The following is a 14,943-nucleotide window of genomic DNA, read 5'->3' as shown; positions in this document are numbered from 1 at the left end:
AAAATTATTAGTATATTACTTGTTTAATAATTTTATCTGCTGTTTTTATATAATATAATAGAACTTAATATATATTTTTTATTTTTATTCTATTATTCTCTATAATTTTTTTGAATAAATAAACTTTTTATTTTAAAAAAAACGGAAATTATTAAAAAAAATAAAGAAATTGACCAACCTAGACCAACCCTCACCATATTTGAGTAGTTAATTTTAGGTAGTTAATTTATTTTTAATTTTATTTTTAAATAATTTTTGAATATGCAAATTTGTTGGAACTTTGTCCTAAAATTTGACACTTGTTAAATTTTTGTTGATACACGTGGCATCATCAAATTGATTTGTTTCTCCTATTCTATATAGCTAGAATAGATATTGTCTGAATTTTAATGAATAAAATCTCTATTAAATTAAACAGAATTATATAGTTATCGAATAATATTTTGTTTTATATTTTTCTTTATTATATTATCCAATATTTAGTATAATTACATTGTTAATAAAAATTATTAGCATATTACTTGTTTAATACTTTTGTCTACTACTTTATTTTTGTAATATAATAGAAGATATTTATTTTATTACTCTTGAATGATTTTTTTTATTTTAAATTTTATTATATTGTTCTCAATATCATTTTTTGAATTTTAATGAATAAATATATTTTATTTCAAAAGAGAAGAACGAAAATGATTTTTTTTTAAAAATAAAAACAAAGAAACTAACTAACCTAAACCAATCCATACATTGTTAAAAGAAATTATTAGCACATTACTTGTTTAACAGTTTTGTCTGCTACTTTCTTTTTGTAATATAATAGAAGATAAATAATTTTAGGTAGTTAATTTCTTTGTTAATTTCTAATAATTAATTATTAACTAAATAACTAATTGATATGTGGCTTTTTTTAGGCTACCACTTGAATTAATATGGTGCCTATTTTTGACTTTTAATAATATATAGATTGTCGTTTCAGATTCAATACTATAACTATAAGAGCTAATATTGATCTAAGAGGATAACTTAAAAATAAGAGTTTGTAATATTTCCATTTCTTGAGATCTCTGAATGATCTAAAGAAAAAAATTAAGATTCTTTTCTATCAACAACAAGAATTTCAAAGAACACACAATCTCCTATTATGACCATGATTGTCATGTGGTCATCTATTAACACTGTGACATTCGGACAAATTAAATAATAGTAGCTTATTTCCTCTTGATAATGATGTTTCTTCAATAAAGGAAATGACACATTTCTTGTTCCTACGTCTTCCGCTGTTATTGTAGTCCGCTGCAATGTTTACTCTTAGATATAAACTATAAAGAGATATCTTATGTTTTGCTTGTCGTTTATGGATGTTGACAATTGTTTGCTTTTGGGTCGTGACAACTAATTAACTACATGCTTTTGGGTCGTAACAACTAATTAACTACAAGTATGCAGTCCAAACGTGTTCACCATGTGTCTCCAATCCAACTCAAAGTCCTCCCACAGATTCCAAATTATAGAGTCGGTCCGTAAAACTTAAAAAGTCTAAAGTTTAAAGGGCTAATAACTTGCACAAAAAAGAGGAGAAAAACATAAAATAAAACCAATAGCAATTGTGTGGTCTAGGAAGACAACTATGGCTTGTATAGTTGCACACAAGACTAACAACCAACATAAGCACGGAACAATAAAAAATATGATTCCTTTCCTTTCCCTTGTTATTGAAAGAGCTTTCTTCTCCCAATGCAAAAGCAATTACATAAAGTAAATAATGTTTCGCTTTTTTCCTGTTTTTTCCCTCTACCAAAAAAACTTTACATATCAGATACCTATCTAATGACAATAACATAGTCTAGTAAAACATTTTGCAAATTTTTAATAAAAGGGTGTCAAGCCAGCTCCCAACTCTTTACACACTAGCTAGACAAGTTTCCCCTGTTTAATTTCTATTTTACCTATCGTCTACAAGAATTCTGAATGTAAATCAAACTATTCTAACTATAGTCAAATATTTCTCTGATTGGAGGACAACTCTCTAACACCTTGTGAACAAATTGGCTGTTCTCTTATCCTCGATAAAAGGATTGAAACGTTCTCTGTTGCAATCTCAAGGCGTTCCCTTGACTTTGCTGATTCTGTCACTAGAGTAGAAACCATACTCTGCAGTAACTGAACCCTCTCAGTGTGATCATTGTGAGTATTTTGAAGAGATTTTGTTGATGGTGTACTGATTCGTCGCCACCGATGCGGCAGATATCTATCTGGTATTTGGAAGCAATTTCCAGTGGACAGAACACGGAGAGCATGGCGACAAAGTATTCCAGAGAACTCAAATTGATGGCAGCTGCAGCTTATGATGCCCTCTCTTGGAACCCAGTAAACTTTCCGCCCACCCTCGAGTTTTGTGTGGTGTCGGACAAGGAAACTGTCTTCCGTCTGAAATGATGCATAATGGGCAGCCAAAACAAGTTGTTCTTGAAGCTTGGAGAATGCGAATGGTGTCAGAACTGTAGCAGCATGTGCTTCCATGGGAGCGCCTGTTTTCAGGCATATATTTTGCAGATTTTGTTGCATAGTCTGTTGTTCTCCTGCTTGATCCTTGAAATCAACTGTAACAGCAACCTGATAATGCAAACTATGTAAATAGAGATATTTTTTACAAGGTAGGTGCAAACTATGTAAATAAGAATAGTGATCACCTTTTTTTGTTGCATAAGGTAGGTGCTAACTATTTAAATAAGAAAAGAGATCACTTTTAATTTGTAAAAACATATGATGAACCAATCATTACCACCTTGAGTGGGTTTTGCAGTATACATGCTAATTTTTCAACTATTCGACCATCTCTAACATTCAGCAATGACCTCAAGTTGCCTATACACCCCATCAAGTAAAGTAAGTGTAAAACCATACAAATTCATAACTTAAAATAACTAACGGAGAGGGGTGGGAGGGAACATGCGGGTAGCAACCATGGCATTCATGGCATTCTTCATGACAGACAATTTTCTTCCTGGCATATCCCTCAGAATACAGATTATCAGGAAGCAAGCCTGTGTTTCTACATCCTGCCAGTTTTAACATAATGAGAAACTTTGGTTCTGTAGCAGATATTAAGCCCCTAAACCTTCACCGGAGATATCAAGTCCCTAAACTTCATTTGGTTTTGAAGTGGTCACAAGCATTTATTCAGCACTTGAAGAAAATTTTACCAAGAATAATAAAGGTAAAAAATAACAGTTAAGTTCAAGATTACATACTTGCTCCACAAAATGTGCTAGCCGGGTTTGTGCACTCAGAAACCGTTGGATAAAAGCATTGATTGACTTTGAGTGGCCTGCTGTGGTCATACCAGCAAAAACATGGCTCCTAAGGTATGGTAGCGCCCACAGTGATCTCAAGGCAAATAAACTGGCAATATGCCTGTTTGTATGCAGTCCGAACGAGTTCACCATGTCTCTCCAACCCAATTCAAAGTCCTCCACAGATTCCAAATTATAGAGTCGGTGAAACTCAGCCTTCCAATCATTGTACCGCACTCCTAAAACAGCATTAAACCATGATGGAAACTTTGAAACAATAAGCCAAATGCAAAGGGCATGCTTAGTTGAGGGCATCTCCAAGTTAATTGCTTCTTTGAGACACATATTTTGATCAGTCAGCACTGTTTGTGGAGCCTTCCCATTCATGAACGCCAAGAATGCCTTAGACAATTGAAAACAAACAAATATCAACAGAGATTGTGGAAATTATGAATATACTCATTTGTAGACATCATTTCATATTTATCGTGCATTTTCTTTTATTTTCTCTAATTTAATAGTTTTCCTTCTCTTGGAGCAGGAGCGGGTAGTAAGAGGTGTTGTAACATTCCCAAATCGAAACCTTCATACCGTAAAAAGAAAAATATCAACAGAAATAACAAAAGGATTGATATAAGATCAGGCCTGCCAAAGAAAAACTATAAGTGCAAACATTTTCCTAATAGAAACTACTTTTCAGAACCATCAACATTCCTGGTGTTTCAAGACATAATTCCACTGTTGCAAGTCCACATACATTTGAATTTTATTAAAAATTTACAGAGCCTGATCTAGCAGATAGGTACTACTGATACCCCACAAGCATGAAAGCACGTGACCAGGCACATGAATCATAGGATGCATATGAATCAGACAGCATTAGATATCCAGATGCCATATGCTTTTCCTTTTCGGAGAGGATGGGGAAGTTACGGATTTAAAGAGGGGTAGGGATCTGAGTAAAAGTAAAGGCCTCCAAATTGGCCAGTGGTTCAGGTAAATTAACAACATGAATTTTGTATATCTCACTCCTTTTACCTTCAAAGACCAAGAGTAGGATCTCAAAGTTTCCTCTCGCAAAAGAACACAGCCAAAGAAGCATGGCATACCATAGTTGTTCACTCCGACCCATATCCCGAGCGGCATGTCAAAAGCAGTCAACCGATGAGTTGTATCAAACACCACGGCATCGCCAAAAACGTCATACGACTGGATGGATGAGGCATATGACCATGCAATATTTTCTAACCTGTTGTTGGAATCGAGTGAAAAATCATACTTGAAATTGGGATCTTTTTCCTTAATACTTCTACACATTCTCAACAAGTCTATGCTTTCGTCCTCAGGATCCACCTTCCTGAATGACTGAAGCAAATTTCTGACATCCTTCTCGGTAAATGGCAAGAAGCCCGGTTCCACACCCTTCTCGAGCTCCATAAGCCTCATCATTTGCTGCACTGAGATTCCTGTTTTTGCAAACATTAGAATTCGGCTCTTGTCTGAATCTGATATGCTGCGATATGCAGGAAGAAAGCGTACTTGGTTTGGCTCTAGAAGTTCGTGATTATGGTGGTTCATGAAACCAGTCACTCTCCATTCAGGCACTCCTAAGTCAGTTGTCTTGCTTATCCGCATATATGCTTGGCATCCACATCGGGAGGATTTTCTGTTCCTCTGAGGCTTATTATCATTAGCAGCTTTGACGGGAGTGTTGCCTGCACGATGGCAAACAAAATAGCGTCTTGTAAGCCCTTTGCCCACACCATCTTTCCCTTCTGTACGGTGACGCCTGATTGAAAAACCACAGCCTCTGGCAAATTCAGCATAGAATTCATAAGCAGCATCGTGAGTGGGAAATCTTTGTCCTATATACGGAACTGCATCATTAGTTGTCTCCAGAGACAGCCTTGTTTGATCGGGTGATTCCTCAGTGCTGCTTGTATCATCCAAAGACAGAGATCTCTGATCCGAGGAATCGCCATAAAGTACCATCATTTGCCCAGCCTCTTCAGACATTATAAACTTGTCAAGATACTGCTCAGTACAAACCTAGAACCATGTCTAATTTTTTAAGTCACACAGATATTGTAAAACTTCAACAGAATGGTTGTGTTTAATATGTTACAATAGATATGTAGCACCCAATCATGTTACTTAATACACACATATATAGACCTAACTAAACTAAACATGGAAGAGGCACTCAGTCAAAGCAGAAGCCAAAAAGAAGCGCTAATGGAACAACTCAAAGTTCATTTTGAAAAAAGACTAGCATCACAGCTAGTATGTGCATGCTGAGGCAGAAACTGACACACAGAGGCATTTATCCTCATAAAACAAACGAATACCAAAAAGACCACTTTTAATAGCTAATATTACATCTATTTTCACTAGCACCACTCAAAATCAACAAAAGACGAGTATTGTAGAGCCCCCTTTTAACTACATACAAACACTGTACACAACGATGTAAATTGGTGAGTTTTACAAACTTCTAATATTTCAAGTAAATTGGTGAGTTTTAAAATAGTTGATAAACCCCGGGAGAACCACGCCCCAAAAGCTAGCTATTGAGGTTGGAGAGTCCAAGTCTATATAAACCCCACATCAGCACAGTGCAATACCGATGTGGGACTCAAGTCCCATATCTTGCAATGGACCATAAAATAGTCCACTAATTGGCCACACCAACTTAGAGAAATAAATACAAAATTGACAACTTCAGTTCTCAAACCTAATGGTGTAAAGAAAGAAACACAGGTTGCCACAATGTAAACCTAACAAAAGCTCCAAATCTACAACAAAAAAAGTACGCAACTTTTACAAACTTGAAAATTATCTCCCTAATGTGATACTTAAGAGACTAATTCTATCAAAAACTATAATGTTTACAATGTGACTAAAGCATTAATCAAAGCACCACAAATTGAAATTTATACAATTTCTAAAAATTTCAAACAAATGACCGCGTTAATGATTACTTACAGGATCGGAGAAACGAACCAATGGTTTCATCTAGAGCACCATCAACGTTCGTCTCTACTGGAAACTCCATTGAACAGATCAATGCATTTGCATCTACAAACACGCGCCAAAAAGCGTTGTGATTGAATGATTATCCGTTGGGAAACAGAGAGAACAGCGTTTAAAAGTGAGGAAGAACCCTAATTTGCGCAGGTGTGTAATGAGACCGTTTTATACTGCGGCGCACGTTTAAGGGATTTGGTCTATTCTGTTAAGAAACGGCGTCGTCATCTATCCAAACGCTGTTAATCGAATTTCCCTTCTCCTCAATACTTCTTTTGTACCCCTCTGTTATGTTTTGGTAAATAATTCGCAGTAAATTTATACGAAACCTTTTAAATTTGAAGAGTTTCAAATAGCTTACGCGCAATAATATGAATTTATGAAGTTATATAAAGGAAATTGAACTATCTATACAAATTTTATAATTAAACTTAAATCACTTGTCTAAAGTTATCTTAAAGGTTTCACACAAGTAACTTTAGTTCGAAATCAACAATATAATTTCTCCAGTTTCGAAGTGTATGGTTTATTTGCAAAAGAAAACGTGGATAAAATATAAGCAATGGCTTCAAAAAGGGCTCTTTGAGAAAATCAGCCATGTTTTAGGTTTGTTTGGTATAACGGAAAATATTTTCCAACAAAATATTTTTTTGGAAAACAAGTTGTAATCTTATTCGAGTATTCATAAATAATTTAGATAAAATAAACATGAAGCCATAAATTTTCAAACCAACAACTTTTCGAACTCACAAATTTCATTAACTTTTGAACCGCTAAACTTTCGAACACATAAACTCTATAATTTTTAGATCCGCAGACTTCCAAACACATAAATCTCCGAACTCATAACCTTGGAACTCGTAAAATTTAAAATTTGTAAACTGAAAAATGAGAAAACCCGAACTGAAAATATATATAAAAAAAATATTTTTTTGGCGCACATGCGCGGGGGGAGGTGATGGGTTGGGTATGGTGGGGTGGGGTGGGAGGCGCAGATTAACGAAAAAAATAGAAAATTGAAGTTGGAGGGGGTTGGGGTTAGATGTGAGGGTAGGTGGAGTTTTTGGAAAATGTTTTCCTAACTTTTGCTAGGGGAGTCATTTTCCTCCAATTTCAGAAAAATGTGATATCTAGTAAAATATTTTTCAAGCTATTTTGTGTAACCAAATAGTGAAAAATGGGAAAACATTTTCCAGAAAATATTTTTCGTCATACCCAACACACCCTTAATGTTACGGCTGCTAAAGTGCATAAATAACCCTCAAAATGGATAGTCTAGAATTTTTGTCATCGCTATCCTCCTAGGTAGAACATCAAGTTTAAAAATGTTTGTTCCTCATTTGCTTCATGTACAATACTTTTAACTTTTGATTTTGAAACTGTATGCATGAATTAATTTAAATGGAATTTAAAATCACCCAAAAAAGTGTCATATCTCTGCAATTTGTTGGGCCACTTTTGAGTAAGGCCCATTCAATGCTGAGCTTCCAAATGGAAAATCTAAATAAAGCCCAGAATTTTTTGTGCCGAATGAAAACTAATAGTAATCAAAATCGGTGTTCTAATTTATATGACTGGAGTTGTATTTTCAAGTTAATGTAAAAAAAGAAATTGACTAAAGTTTAGCTGGTTTTCTTAATGAAAATTATTGTCCATGTTCATTTGTCTTAAATTGCTAATAAGAAAATATATATTACACAATGTAGAATAAATAAACTCTAAGGCATTAAAACTTTTGCTGGACGAGTATTTGATTCCTACTCCATATCAATTGTTTTGTTAACAAGTCAGTCGATGTACCCTCAAAGATTATAGTGAAATAGAATCCTTTCATTCTAATTAGAGATATCAAGTTCGTGCCACAAGAATAAATAAAAATTTAATAGAAAGTGGTTCCCGAATGAGGCTTAATGCTATGAAAATTCTGATTAATCAGGATCCAAAAGCAGGTATCAGATATTGGATAAGGAAACACTAAGCAGTCAGTGTTATACATCTATCTCCTAAACACCACCAAGGTATGTGGTAGACAGAGGCGGATTTAGCTCAATAGGTACGGTTCATATTAACCCATTAATTTTTGAAATCCAAATCATTGGTACGATTATTATTGTACATTAATTTGAGATTGTGTAAGAATCAATAAACTTTAAATTCTGAATGCGCCTTTATTTGTAGAATGAATGGAATTCCTTAATTTATGAATGGAGTAGTCTTGTATAGAAGCATTAAATTAGTGGATTTGAAATACCAAAAAAACTATCGCCTAAACATCAAGCCAACCTCATTAGTGGGTGAAATTCAAAAATAGTCATATTTACAACTGGTCGTTTAAAAACAATCAAATGTCAAAAGTAATCGAAATTCAGCCACTTTTTATGTAAAGATAAATTTGAGCGAAAACACTGTTCAAAATCCAGAAAATACGCCAGTATATTATGCTGAAGTTCCAGCATAAGTATACTTGAACTCGATTATACTGGAGTTCCAGGATAAGTATGTTGGAACTCCAGCATAATTTGATGGAGTTCCAGCATAAGTACACTAGAACTCCAACATAATAAACTGGAGTTCCAGCAAGTATACCGGTCCAACATAATATACTGGAGCCAGCAAAGTATACCGGTTCAGCATAATATGCTGGAGTTTATACACAGGTTGCACCGAACTCCAGTATATTATGCTGGACCGGTCTCTGTTGCAGCAAAATTGTGGCTATTTTTCATTGACTTGGTAAACGCTGGCTATTTTTGAATGATCAGTTCGAAAACTGGCTATACCGTGGTATTTTTACCTCATTAGTCCCTCAAATTTTATACTATTGTCTTTGTTATTTACTTTTACACTCCAAACATATATATTGAAGTATTGCAAAATAATAGTAGTAATATTTCCCGTTAGAATATATTTGAACCGTTTTTACCTGATACCAAACAGGCAGAGGCGATCCCAGAATTTGAAGGTTGTGGGTGCACGACCAAGATTTCCTTTATATATAGGGTGCCTTTATTAATTTATCACTATTTTAAAATATATATATATATATATATATATATATATATATATATATACATATATAAATTGATTTTCTTGTCAAACTTTTCGGGTGTTAGTGACCTCTGTCTTCACAATATAGGTCTGCCTCTCCAAGCCTTCATTAACCTCATAAATAAGTGAGAATGTCACAGCCAATTAAAGTCACAGCCAATTACGATTTATGACTTATAACATACTCCTAAAAGAATAAAGCTAGTGGGAATTAAGGACCACCCATAACCCATTAAAGTCTTATCGCACTCAAAATAGTGCTAATTCCAATAAACTTTGCTTGTTTATTTCAATGAAAATATTTTTTCCCTCCACCAATCAAATTAATATAAACTAATATGGTTGTAAGTTGTTCGAACTTAATTTGGTATCTCACAATTAACTATTTTCCTTATTCACATTTCAATTTATTATTCTAAATGCAATTTGTTTGCAATGCCAAGGGAACTAATTACAAAATAATGTAATTAAATCTCTTGAATATAAATTTGTTTTATTTCTTTAGTTATGTAAAATTCATCAGTCACATATTATGACTAGTCGGATAATTTTGATTTTTCATAATCTAAAATGGCTGACAGACAGGCTATAAAACTACAATCAAAACACCCAGCTTAAGCTGTAATCCTCAAAAGAACAATAATTAAACCAAAAAAAGACAAAAGCTATTTTATTTTCTTTCAATGAATATTTTCATCACTTGGCCCTATATGTACGTAATATTCAACGTATCATACTCCATAATTATTAGACTCGCACAAGGTAATTGTGTTCTTTTTTTAATGTCAACTTGTCACGTGATTCGTCCTATTCTTTTTCATTGGCTCCACTCCTTGTCCATTCAAAGTTAGTAATTTTCGTGCCAGCAGTATTTGGTAGAATTATTTTAGTCTTCTAATCATAATCATAAATCAGCTACAATGATTTCTCAATTTCGAAGAAAAAAAAAATATCCTTTTTCCATTTATTTGTGTAGACATACAAAAATAACAATTTTATGTAGTTTTATTTTTGTTACTTTTTTTTATAATGTAAAAGTAGATGTAATATTTAGGCGACTTTTGAAGAGAAAAAAAAAAGTAGAAAGGCGCAGAGATTATCTTAGCATAATGAAAGCCAAAGCTAATAACTCTTTTGAGTCGACGGAATTTAGAATTTGGATCCTTTATTATAGATAAAATGGTCTTTGGATTAAACTAGCGTTTGGTCATAGATTTTCGAATTTGTTTTGAACAATCTAATTTGGGTGAAGTTTGGTTTGAAGATGAAAATGTGGTTGGACATAGGTTTTCAAAACATATTTCACTTTTTTTTGTTGGAAAAATATGAAACATGACTTATACCCACGAGTTCAAAAAACTACCACAAATATCCAACATAATCTTTATCAATAACATTCATTATATTACTGCAAACCATAGTCCTGAACATAAATAAATTTGGTACAAAATTATTGTTTTTATAATGAACTACATAATACACTATCAGATGGCCGAGAAGACGAAGCAACATTGTTACAAAATAATAAATGGTGGGCTTTTTTTATAAAATACAAAAGTTTAGGATAATTTTTAAAAAATATAATAGTGATATTTTGAGCTTGAGCTGGTTTTGAGATTTAGATTTTGGGAATTTGCCAAAATATATATAAAATATATAGCCAAACGGGTCCTAAGTTTTCATTTGTTCCTTTTGTAAGTTTAATTAATCCAATTGTAGAAAAAGGTTATGCTAAATCTAAATATTTAAACCGAAGAATGTAAAGAGATATTTTAATGTCAAAGTTTACCTTGTCGTTATGTATGTAAAATACCTATTGATTATTAGTAATGTATGCGTCATATGGGGTGTATATGGATTGGGTTGGTTTGGTTTTATCAAAATCAAACCAAACCAACTATATCGGTTTGGATTGATTCGGTTTTGTCGTATTTTTCAGGTTTTCGAGTTTTTTGTTACTTACATATAATTTCAATCTTAATTTGTTAAATATTTGATAATTAAATATCTATTTAATAAAAATATAAAAAAAATTAACAAACATATTATTAATTAAAATATTCTTATGGGAGAATTCTATTAGTAACACATAATAATTATTTTTTTAGTTGTTTGAAAATAATTTTTCGTTGATATAAACTTTCAGGTTAACCGAATTTAGTAATTAAGCATAAAAATAATATGATACCTAAATATTAATAATCACTTCACATTCCAAAAAGATATAAGAATTCAATAGATTTTAACATATGATATGAATATGGAAGAACAAAGAGATAGACGCATTTCAGTAACACTTGATAAGAAAGTGATCATACAACCCATTATTTAAGGTCAATAAATATGAAGTACTTCATGTTCTATTAAAATTTATATCCCGCAAAAGAATCTCAAATATTTCTAGACCGAACCTAAAAAATGCAGTAAATCGAAAAGTCAAATCAAATCGAAAAGTCACAGAATATATATATATATATTATATTTATATATCGGATTGGTTTAAATTTTTTAATCGATTTGATTTGACTTTTCGATTTACTGCAGTTTTTAGGTTCGGTTTATACACCCTAGGGCTACCATCATATAACAATAGAGAAATATGATATTTCTTGCTTAAATATTGAGGAGCGGATAAGTAAGAATAAAGATAAGGGTTTCAATATAAAGAGGAGAAGAGGCTTCACATGTTTCTTACAATTATTCCCATTACAGTGATTTGTCAGTGGAATCTTTTGAAACATTAGCATCGTCATAAAACCACAAGTTCCATGTTTATTATTAAAATCAATATTCAAATATTTTGATCATGTATTATTAAAAGGATTGTTAACCATGAATTAAAGGAGCATTGGTATAAAGTTTAGCCTTTTACTTTTTAGTATGAGATAACGAGAAATAATATTTAAGATTAAAATTTCAGATTAGTTTGTATGCAACTCAAATATTTCTTTGGTTATTGTGTTATCTATCGATTGGATAAATTTGACCACTAATACTTTGATAATTATGGGAAAAAATCTTTAACCTTTTTGTCTTTAAATTTTGATCTTTTGTGATTTTTAGTATTCGCTCGCTTTATTGACCGTTTTATCACACCTCTTAGTGTCTTTTGTTTTTAATCTTTTCATCCACTAATATTCATAAGTACTACCTCTATCATTCAATAGTCCATCAGTTCCTAATGATCGAAAAACCAATAACCTATAACATATTGAATTCTAAAAAGGAGATATCTTCTTTTTGGTAAGTTTTACAATAAATATCACTTGCTGAAAAATTGTAAATTGCTATAGAAAAATAAATTACGAGAAATGGGAAAGATAGTGCCTTGTACATAGAAGGCAATCATTCATGTCACATGCACATTATATTCTTTGCATTTTGAATATTTGACCCTTGCTTGAATTTTTGTTAACGAATCCATTTTCACATGGGAGAAATTAAGATAATTAAATATGAGTTCCAGCCGTTGATGAATAATCATGTTAGAATTTCAAGATTTTTGGGTCAACTACTATGATTGGCTCCACTTTTTCAGTTTTCACCCCATTAATAGTAAATTTTTATTATGTCAATCAACTAACTACAAATGAATCAATAAATAAATAGAAAGTACATTTGTGGGTAGTTAGAAAAATTAATAACCTGACCCAAATTGGAAGAATATTGAGAAATTCAAGAAAGTGGACTTTATACAATAGCAAAAATAAGAATTACAACAAAATTGCCACCTATTAAGATTGAATGACTTTCATAAAGAAAAAAAAAAGAAAGATCACGCTGTTATGAAATATAACTCAAAGTAACAACATGGAACAAGAAAATAAAAGCAATTTAGTAAAACAAAAATAAGAAATGAAGATAGAGAGAAGGAAGAGATTTTTTTCTTCAATTGTGTGTATTTTCCTATCTATTACATGGCCTTTATATGGACATAAAAAGTGAAGAAAATATGTTATGGAATATGTCATTGAACATACAAAATATGTCATTGAATATGTCATTAAGCATTTGAGATGAAGATCATGGAAGAAGAGTAGACATCCACCATAATGTAATATTTATCATAACACTCCCCCTTTGATGTCCATGATAATGTGCCTCGTTAAAACCTTACTAGGAAAAAACCCTATTGGAAAAAAATAATAGTGAAAGAAAAAGAGTACACAGGTTTAGAAATACACCTTTTGGTTGCCTCGTTAAAAACCTTGCAAGGAAAAACTCAGTGGGACAAAACTTTGTAAGGGAAAAAGAGTACAACGCGTATTAACTCCCTCTGATGAGAGCATCAATTCACATCCTTGATCATTCACATCTCAATCTTGTACACTAGTTTCTTGAAGGTTGACGTCGGTAGAGATTTGGTGTACAAATCAGCCATATTATCACTTGAACGAATATGTTGCATATTGATATCACCATTCTTTTGAAGATCATGTATGAAAAATAACTTTGGTGAAATGTGCTTTGTCCTAGCTCATTTTTATGAATCCTCCCTTCGGTTGGGCTATGCATGTTGTATTGTTTTCATACAAAATTGTGGGTAGTTTGTAACACTTCAAACCACATTTGTCTCGAATAATATGTATTATAGACTTCAACCATACACATTCTCGACTTTCTTCATGAATAGAAATTATCTCAGCATGATTAGATAAAGTAGCCACGATTGATTGGTTAGTCGATCACCAAGATATGACAGTGCCTCCATATGTAAACACATAGCATGTTTGAGATCAAGCCTTTTGTGTGTTAGATAAATATCCCATATCGGCATAACCAACAAGATCGGTATTGCAATCATTGCCATAAAATAAGCCCACATCGGTAATCCCCCTTAGATAATGTAATATGTGCTTGATTTCATTCCAATGTCTCCTTGAGCGGAGCTATATCTTGCTAAGATATTAACTGAAAAAGTTATGTCACGCCTTGTAGTGTTAGAAAGATACATTAGTGAATCAATTGCACTAAGATATAGTACTTCAGGACCAAGAAGTTCTTCATTATTTTCATGAGGTCGGAATGGATCTTTATTTATATCGAGTGATCTCACAACCATCGGGGTACTCAATGGATGTGCTTTATCTATATAGAATCGCTTTAAAATATTTTCAGTGTATGCTGATTGATGGACAAAAATTTCATCTTTTATATACTCAATTTGTAGACCAAGACAAAATTTTGTCTTTCCAAGATCTTTCATTTCAAATTCTTTATTTAAACAGTCTACTGCTTTAAGAAACTCTCTGGGAGTTTTAATGATATTTGAATCATCAACATACATGGCGATTATAACAAACTAAAATCCATATCCTTTTATAAAGACACAAGGACAAATTGAATTATTTTTGTACCCTTCTTTCAACAAGTACTCTCTTGGGCGATTATACCACATGCGCCCTGATTGTTTCAATCTGTATAAGGATTTTTGAAGCTTTATTTAATAAATGTCTTGGAAACCTTAATATACTTCAGAACAATTTAAATCCTTCAATGATTTCCATTATACGCATATCAAGTTTTTCATGTATTGCCAGATTAAAATCTTAAATGACTACATTCACCACAAGAG

The 14,943-nt window shown here is 32.4% G+C and overlaps 1 protein-coding gene across 2 annotated transcripts; it reads right to left on the bottom strand.

Annotated features, from left to right (window-relative positions):
* Window positions 1-1,673: 1,673 nt before the first annotated feature.
* On the bottom strand, window positions 1,674-6,475 carry LOC104217289 (protein FAR1-RELATED SEQUENCE 11). Of its 2 annotated transcripts, none has more exons than XM_009767491.2 (4): window positions 6,279-6,475; window positions 4,332-5,342; window positions 3,252-3,695; window positions 1,674-2,613 (listed from the first exon to the last, which is right to left on the bottom strand). In XM_009767491.2, the coding sequence occupies exons 1-4, from the start codon at window positions 6,306-6,308 to the stop codon at window positions 1,996-1,998; spliced, it is 2,103 nt and encodes a 700-aa protein (XP_009765793.1). In that variant the 5' UTR covers window positions 6,309-6,475; the 3' UTR covers window positions 1,674-1,995. The 2 variants fall into 2 exon arrangements, with proteins under 2 accessions (XP_009765793.1, XP_009765794.1); XM_009767492.2 differs by having other exon boundaries at window positions 4,332-5,299.
* Between the last annotated feature and the right edge of the window lie 8,468 nt (window positions 6,476-14,943).

Source organism: Nicotiana sylvestris, chromosome 1 (assembly GCF_000393655.2).
Source record: "Nicotiana sylvestris chromosome 1, ASM39365v2, whole genome shotgun sequence".
NCBI classification, from domain to species: domain Eukaryota; kingdom Viridiplantae; phylum Streptophyta; class Magnoliopsida; order Solanales; family Solanaceae; genus Nicotiana; species Nicotiana sylvestris.
The sequence above is the reverse complement of the archived record's forward strand: the minus strand, read 5'-3'. Positions and strand labels throughout refer to the sequence as shown.